Source organism: Macrobrachium nipponense, chromosome 14 (assembly GCF_015104395.2).
Source record: "Macrobrachium nipponense isolate FS-2020 chromosome 14, ASM1510439v2, whole genome shotgun sequence".
Taxonomy (NCBI): domain Eukaryota; kingdom Metazoa; phylum Arthropoda; class Malacostraca; order Decapoda; family Palaemonidae; genus Macrobrachium; species Macrobrachium nipponense.
This window is the reverse complement of record NC_087207.1, coordinates 53,910,559-53,919,831: the sequence shown is the minus strand read 5'-3', so window position 1 is coordinate 53,919,831 and position 9,273 is coordinate 53,910,559. Positions and strand designations below refer to the sequence as shown.

The 9,273-nt window shown below is 38.3% G+C and overlaps 1 protein-coding gene across 1 annotated transcript in view; it reads left to right on the top strand.

Annotated features, from left to right (window-relative positions):
- Window positions 1-627: 627 nt before the first annotated feature.
- LOC135226237 (solute carrier family 12 member 9-like) overlaps window positions 628-9,273 on the top strand; it is a 46,464-nt gene continuing 37,818 nt past the window's right edge. The window contains 1 exon segment of the mRNA XM_064265680.1: window positions 628-1,161. Within this exon segment, the coding sequence (XP_064121750.1) occupies window positions 1,057-1,161 (105 nt within the window). The 5' untranslated portion in view covers window positions 628-1,056.

Sequence of the window (9,273 nt, the reverse complement as noted above, 5' to 3'; positions counted from 1 at the left end):
TCCTATACAGTGTATAAAGCTGTATGCAACTCTCAACCACGGCCCAGTGGTGGCCTGTGTTGCTAGCACCGATAGCTGTGTCAGACGCACGATCATGACTAGATTAACCTTAAATAAAATGTAAAAACTACTGAGGCTAGAGGGCTGCAATTTGGTATGTTTCGTGATTAGAGGTTAGATGATCAAAATACCAATTTGCAAAGCTCTATATTAACACTTCAGGCCGGACAGAAAAGGTGCGGACGGACAGTCAAATGGCTATATCAATAGTTTTCTTTTACAGAAAACTTAAAAAGGAGCAATTCAACTGTCAGTCTATCATCAGTCAATCTGTCAATCTGTCGTCTATTATATATATATATTATATATAATATATATATATATATATATAATATAGATATATATATATATATATATATATATATAAATGTGTGTGTGTGTGTGTGATGAACGTACCCGACATTTTTTAAGCCGATAATGCGTCGTAGAGAAACACATTTCACTTGATCAATTCATCCATTCTTATCGTTTCAAAAGCCACTAGTTACCCTAAACAATAAAAGATCAGTTCAACTGTCAGTCAGTCAGTCATCAGTCGATTATATCAGTCAGTCATAATTGTGTGTATATGGGTGTCTGTGTAATCGCGACGAACGTGTTAGACATTTGCCAAAGTTTTGATGATGATCGAAGCGTCGTACGATGAACGTAGTTAAAGAGTCGTTATTTCATCTACCAGTTAAATAAAGAACTGTTCAGCTAATAGTCATGCATCAGGCAGTAATTATTCAGTCGGTCCATTATAATCACTTAGTCAAAATCATTCAGATGAGCGTGAGACGAACGAACGAACCTGACATTTGCCAGAGTTTATCTGATAAAAGCGTTCAAAGAGAACGGGCCCGCGAGACAAATAAGACACAGTAGACACAGGGAGAGCCAACGATGATGATGACATCGGATTACTAGTGGCCCCTCTAACCACCCACGGGAAAGAAATAAATTCGTGTGACCCTCGGTGATGTTATAACGGATATTAGGAGACTATTAAGAGCCATGGCGACCAGTCTGCAAGCGGAGGACTTCACCGTGAACAGCACCAATTCCGAAGTGAACGGAATAGCGAAGGATACCGAAGTGCTGGTGGGAGTTAGCAAAAAGGTGAGAGAAAGTGGGAGATGAATTGAGTGAGCGTGGAGTGAATTTAGCCTATCTTAGTCAATATCCTTCCCTTCTATCCTTTTCCTTTCAAGGGTAGATATTCTCGAAGTACTTATATTCATTTTGTAGGTACCTAATACCTACGGAGATATCTTCAGTTTAGGATGCTACCTAGTACCTATACCTAGGCTAGTAGGGTAGCGGACAAAGGCTTTTGTTTACATTACATTTTGTTTACATTATGACTACTTAGGCTTGCCATTAATAACCGTTTTTCATGCTAATAGGCTATTACATATAGGACTCTTCATATTTTGTCAATCCTTCAATAGACAAAGGTCTACTACCTAGGTATTAGTTTTGAACGGGTTAGGATACCTAGGTTAAGTAGGCTTCAGCAGAGTAGCAAACCTAGCTAGGTAGGTAGTCATTTTGGACCATTATTCCCTTAGATTAGTATTAATTATTCCATTAACTGTTTTTATTAAGCTTGAATTCATTCTATATGGTGGGCTAGGCTAGAACATGATAGGCAAAGTCTTAACACTTGGTTAGGTATTCTGAAATTGTAGCCAAATTAGTTGTCAATGAGTCTTGGGTTACTTATCATTTTACAAATTGATTGTAATTTCTGGGAGTGTAAATTGTCTCTTGCTGATTTCTCTTTTGTCATTCACAGTAACTTTGCAGCCATATACTAACCTAGGATTGCTGCAATAGCCTAAGGTAAAAGTGAAGACTACTATCACGTCCCTCTGATTCTGTAACTACAAACATGCCCAGTGGGCATCTTGTTTATCATAAGCCCCTTGGGAATGGTCATAAAATCATAAGTAAGGGACAGTAAATAATCATAAACATACACAAAGCACATTAACATTAATGAAAGGTGGTAAATATTCAAGTCAAAGGCTGATAAGAACCAGGCTGTGGTAGTAATCTTCAGTATTATGTAGGCTTAAAATATTATGCAAAAATTATAACTTTTGTTTGTTTACTGTTGTAGGTATGCAGCATCTTTATATTTATCAGTATTTATTAATAGGCACTATTTATTGTTTTCCATTTTGCATAGTGTCTTTTTTTTCTAATTTTAAATGAAGTACAGGTGAGTGGATCTGAGAAATTACTGAGTTAATAAGATATTTACCATGTTTTGTTTATGTTTTTATGTTCATCCTTAGGGGGGGTTAATAGACATGGCATCCTGAGGGGGGTTAATAGACATGGCATCCTGAGGGTGGGAGGATAATAGACATGGCAGAGGCGCAGTGGGGCTCCACATTTAGTACCAGCCCCATGAGCTAAAAAGAAGTAAAAACATAAACAAAAGGCAATAAATTTCTCATATCTTGGTAAATTTATCAAATTATCTCTCACTCATACTGCATTAGCCTCTATGCACTTTTCTATATTCGACTGTCAAAAAATTATATTAATTAAAGATATCTTCATGTGGAATTCACCTTGTCTTTTACTTACTATTGTTGATCAGGATGTACAGTTCATGGACTTTCCCTTTTAGTTTGCTCAAGTTCACTTATTAATATGACCTTTTTCCAATGATGCCCAAACAAAGTTAGTGTTTCACTGTTTGGGTTTGAGGTCTTTGCTCTTAGATTAACTATTTTTTGTTATGGTCAGTTTCTTGAAGTGTTTACTCTTAAATTAACTATGTATTTTTTATTGTGGTTAGTCAAAAACATAACAGACCAAAAGTCAGTTGTGATCAACAAGTTGTCATTTTTAAAAAGAAAGACAGATGAAAGCATGCTAGATGGTATGGGGTTTTAAAAATACTGTTTAATAAATATGATGCCATACATAAACACACAAAAGTTATGATATCTGCATCGTACTGGTATGTTTGTAATAAAATATTTGTCATGAAAGTCATACAGAGGGAAAGTTGTTGCAATTGACAAGATATAAAAAAGAATACATTTTACATTAATGTCTGTGATCATGAGCAACTGTTAGATACAGTATAATTTTTATCATTTATAGTCTTACAACTGGTTACATATTCCATAATCATATACAAACCCTCAGCCCTTTACATTAAGAATTACTTTATGGCAAAGCTGGAACACAGCCGTTAAATTCTTAAAAAATATGGTTAGGCAGTAACTACCGTCTGGTAGGCAGGTAGACCCACCTGCCTGGATGTAAACACTCCACTTGGCTTTCGGCCGTCCGATCATCATCACAAGAGAATTGCATGTAGGAACTACAGAAGACCCTTCTTGCCCAGGAGCTAGGAATACAGATCATCATGCTTAAGTCACAACTGACTCCAACTCAGGAGATTCTATATTTTGGGATGAGGACATCTGAGGTTTCTTGCTTTTCCGTCCTCCAAGAGAACTGAGTCTTGTCTACAGACAGTCCACAGCTTTCTCTCTCTGCCCCATTTTGCCCAGCAAATGGTGGAGGAGTCTTTAGGGACTCTCGCTTCCATTCAACAGTTTGTGAAATTAGGCAAATTGGTTATGAGAGCCCTTCAGTTCTTCCTAAGAGCAAATTAGGCAAACTGCATATGAGAACCTTTCAGTTTTTTCTAAGAGCAAATTGTAATAGGCGAATACAACTGGACTCTATTGTGTTTCCCATAACAATAGAGATAAAGTCGGATCTGCGATGGTGAGACTTTTGGAGGGAAAAGTTACTGCTTCCTATGAGCCCAGACCTAGACTTCTTTTCAGATGCCTTAGATCTGGGTTGGGGAGCTCTTCTAGGGAACATGAAAGCTTCTGGGACGTGGTCTCGGGAACAATACCAACATGCACATCAATGTCAAGGAATTGACAGCACCATTAATGGCACTTATAACCGGAATTTTTTCTGTTATGGCACCATAAATCGCCAGTTTTATGGCGCTAGACAAGCCCCATAAAACCAGATCGCTGATAACCGGGGACTGCCTGTATATGAAACTTAATTTTATCCTGAAAATACCATTCTTTATTAACTGAGAATACAATAAATTGATAATGACACCACCCTTTCTCACCTAATCAGACTTAACCTAACTTAAATCCTGTGCCCACCTGAATCAACTGTCATTAAATCAGATGCTTTACAATTATTTTTATACAGTAATACCCCAAACTTATGCGATTCAATTTGCGCGAATTCACAATAGTGCGAACTTTTCATCGAAACTTAACTAATTATCATACACAAGTTCTTCACAATAGTGCGAACTTTCCAAACCCTCCAGAAGCACTGCAAAAGTGTTTGTTTAATTTATTATGCAAATTTTTAAACTTTAAAGCTTTTCTGTATACAATATTTGTTAAAAATGTACTATTTTTATTTTTGTACATGCATAAATATGCAGTTAGTGCATATATGTACTTTTATAAGATGTGATACCCACTCACAAAGTTGCTGCACTTTTCAAAAGGATATCCCTTCAGAAACTTTGTTTAATTTCTGAAGTACGTACTAATATGCTGCAGTTAGTATAAGTTTTCATGCTTTTAAGTGTCAAATCAGTAGTAGATTATGTGTATGCTATTTATATTGTTGAAAATAATACAAAGGCAGTAGGTAATTCAGTGTTAGTCACTATGTAAGAACTCGATGATCTACTAGTAAAACATCAGGGTTGTCATTCTGTGAAAATTACTTTCTTAACCTCGGAGAGAAGTGCTAGTACAATCTGTATGGACTATGTTACGTAATTACAGACCATACAGTTAATGTAATTTCAGAAGATGGATCCCATTCACACTTGTTAAAGATGATACCCCTCCAGAGTTTTACCTACATGACGTATGTATTTCTCCTCTCCTATCCTCCTCCCGTCCTCGGACATCCTTCTCTTCTCCTCTCCTCTCTCCTCTCTCGTCTCTCTCTCGTTACGATCTCTCTCATCTCATCTCCTCTCTCTCTCTCCTTCTCTTCGCTCTCCTAGTCTCTCTCTCTCTCTCTCTAGTAGTGGTAGTAGTAGTAGTAGTAGTCAGCTCTCACACTAGTTCATGATTTTAAATTGATTTCATTTTACCCTCACCCTCTGCAAACATTACTTATGTACTACATACATGTCTTCTTTATTTTATTTAATTGGGTGACTTCATTATGAATGACTTATGAAGTTTGCCTAGTGATGCAAAGAAAACTTTTACTCTGACACAAAAAGAAAATGGAAAAATGAAAAATGAAAATTACTCTCTTAACCTCAGAGAAAAGTACTGGTACAATCTGTATGTACTATGTTACATGATTACAACGCATACAGTTAATGTTCTTTCAGAAGATGTGATCTCATTCACACCTTTTAAAGATAATACCCCTCCAGGGTTTTACCTAAATGACATGTTTCTCTCTCTCTCTCTCTCTCTCTCTCTCTCTCTCTCTCTCTCTCTCTCTCTCTCTCTCTCTCTCTCTCTCTCTCTCTCTCTCTCGAAGTTCATGATTTTAAATTGATTTCATTTTACCTTTTCCCTCTGCAAACATTACTTATGTTCATACATGTCTTCTTTATTTTATTTAATTGTGTGACTTCATTATGACTGACTTATGAAGTTTACCTAGGGGTGCAAAGAAAACTTTTTCTCTGACAGAAAAAAGAAAATGGCATCCCATGATATAGGGGTAACTTTAGTATACTTACGAAAATGGATACGTATGTACAGTGGTACCTCGAGATACGAAATTAATCCGTTCCGAGGCGGCCTTCGTATCATGAGCTTTTCGTATCTTGGACCGCATTTTACGTGTAAAATGGCTAATCCATTCCAAGCCCTCCAAAAACACCCCAGTAAATTTCATAATAAAGCTAAATTGACCCTTAAACAATGAAATACTTTAACAATTTGGACCATTCAATACGTAACTTAATACGTACTGCTAATTACCTGTAAATAAAGTGTATTAGTGTACATGGTATACAAGAAATATTGTACGTATGTAGTAAAATGTGGAAGCTTACCTTTTGAGTGAGGCTATCTCCGAAAGTGGCGACAGAGGAGGAGGACAAACGGCAGATACGTACGTACACTCAACTTTACGAAACACATAAAAAAACGTAAGGAAAACGTACATAAACTAAACTTTACGAAACACATTAACAAACTACGAAACACATTAACAAAACTGTAACACTTAACTTTACAAAAAACTAAATTAAAAAATTTTCTTTTTCTTTTTTTTTATTTTAAATTTTTTTTTTACTTTTTTATACTTTACATTTGTTTTTTTTTGCAAAATTTCAACTTCATCACCACTTTCAACTTTCTGTGTTTCAGTCTCACTTGGTTCTTCCTTTTTGCTTACTCCTGCTAATACTAAAGGCCTCTTTAAAAAATAACTATCCAAGGAAGATTGCTTCTGCCTACTTTTCACAAAGTTCCTGAAACGACTCAGGCAAGCCTCATCAAACTGTGCAAGCATACGACCTGTGTAAGCCTTTTCGGGGTGTCTTTTTTTCTACAAATGATTGCACTTTATGAAAAGCAGCTAGAACATCCTTAATTTCTGCCGTTGTCATAGGGTCGTCCTCCTCCTCCTCGCCGCTACTAGAGAACTCCTCTTGAACGATGTTATGTTGCATGGCCTCCAACTCCTTCAGGTCATCCGTCGTAAGCTCCTCTTGGTGCTCCTCGAGAAGGTCGTTGATGTCGTCCTCGTCGACGACCAGCCCCATGGACTTGCCAAGTGCAACGATCTCGTCAAGATCTGGTTGCAAAACAGTTTCAGGATCGTTAACTGTTTCTGAATCTGCAGCACCAGCTTCGCCCACGTCGAATCCCTCGAAGTCTCGGGCGGATATGGCATCAGGCCAGAGTTTCCTCTACGAGGAATTCAAGGTTCGCCTCGAAACCTCCTGCCAAGCTTGGTCAATGAGTCGGATGCATATCACAACATCGAAATGCTCCTTCCAAAATTCACGCAAGGTGAGGTTTGTGGTATCGGTGATGTCGAAACATCTCTTGAAAAGATGTTTCGTATACAGCTTCTTAAAGTTTGATATCACTTGCTGGTCCATGGGCTGGAGGAGAGGGGTGGTGTTAGGCGGAAGATAAAGAACCTTGATGAAGGAATACTCCACTAGGATATCTTCCTCGAGACCAGGAGGGTGGGCAGGGGCATTGTCCAACACCAGCAGACATTTCAGAGGGAGGCGCTTCTCTTCCAAGAATTTCTTCAATGTTGGGCCAAAACACAGATTTACCCACTCCGTGAACAAAAGCCTCGTTACCCAGGCTTTCGCATTAGCCCTCCACATCACTGGAAGCTTCTCCTTAAGCACTTTGTGGGCCTTGAAGGCTCGAGGAGTCTCGGAATGGTAGACCAGTAGGGGCTTCACCTTGCAATCCCCACTGGCGTTCGAACAGAGTGCGAGAGTAACCCTGTCTTTCATAGGCTTATGCCCGGGTAGCTTCTTCTCTTCTGTGATGTATGTCCAACAAGGCATTTTTTTTTCCAAAAAAGGCCAGTCTCATCACAGTTGATGACTTGCTGAGAACTGTAGCCTTCCTTGGTCATCATCTCGTCAAACGTCTTTTTAAAGGCTTCGGCCGCTTTCGTGTCCAAGCTGGCAGCCTCCCCATGCCGCACCACTGAATGGATGCCATTCCGTTTACGGAACTTCTTGAACCACCCTTGTGAAGCCTTGAACTCTGGGGTTGGCGTTGATGTCCCTTCTCCTCCGTCGTCTTCGGCCTGGGCAATCAAATCGCCGAAAATAGCGTTGGCCTTGTGGGAGATTGCCGTCTCCGTTATCGTATCGCCAGCGATTTCTTTGTCTTTTATCCAGACAAGAAGAAGCCTTTCCATCTCGTCGTGCACCTGGGTCCTCTTGCTGGACAAAATAGTGACGCCCTTGGAAGGTGTAGCTGCTTTGATGGCATCCTTCTGCTTAAGGATGGTGCCTATTGTCGACGGATTTCGGTCGTATTCCTTGGCGATCACACTCAATCGCATACCTGCTTCATACTTCTTGATAATCTCCATCTTCGTTTCCAAAGAGAGTATCCTCTTCTTTCCGTGAATTTCAACTTTCTTGGGACCCATGACTACGTATACGTATATACTGTACGTAATTTACGTATAAGTATGGAGTAAAGTTCTCACACAACACGATAAAGTACGTATACTGCAACGAAATCACTAATGAATTTACATTAATAAACGAAATCGTTAGAACGAACGAATACCGCGTGCGTACGATAACAATGCTGCTACCAATGGGAGAGCAGGAGGATGGTGGCGAGTCTACTCAGTTGGCGGCACGCGAGTTTCAAAATTGTTATCGGTGGTCTGGACGAATCTCGGACTTTACAGCAACAATCTTTCGTATCTTGAGCAATTTTCGTATGTAGAGCCGTAAAATTTTTCGTATTAGCTTTCGTATCTCGAGTTTTTCGTAAGTTGAGCCTTTTGTATCTCGAGGTACCACTGTACATAGTAGTTACTACTGTAACTATTTTTATGCCAACCATTTATTCCTTTTTTAAGGGTAATGTATTAAACTAACTTTTAAATCAAATCACAGTAACTTTAATTTCATTTAAAAGTTAGCCTAATACTTTAATTTCATTTAAAAGTTAGCCTAATATTTAGGGAGCATGATTAGGGTCATCTATAGTGTTAAAACTCGAGAAGTAAGCATTTATTAGCAATTTTAGAGACCTTGCCAAACTTACGCGAAACTACCCCTTGCGCGAGGGGGTCTGGAACCTAACCTCGCGTAAGTTTGGGGGTATTACTGTATATGATTTTAAATAGGAGTAATAGAATGGTTAGCTGAAGTATGGTAAGTTATATTAAAGGTGAAAGTGTATATTGTAGTTTTGTTATTAATTGGAGGCTTAATTATAAAGAACAGACTTATGATTGTACTAGCTGAAAAATGATAATTTTTTTACAAGAAAATGTATTTTTTTTTATTGCAAAGCATATTTTTTTTTTTTTATGTTTGTTTCAATCTCAGTTATGAGCATAATGGGAAAGTATTATAGATTTAGTATATGTGCCCGGTAAAGGCAGTCTCTGGTTTACGACGGTTTCAGCTTACAATGTTCCAAGTTACAATGCTTTTCAACTATATTCATCAGAAGTTATTTCCAGGATTACAATGCATGTTCCAGGGTTAGGATGCTT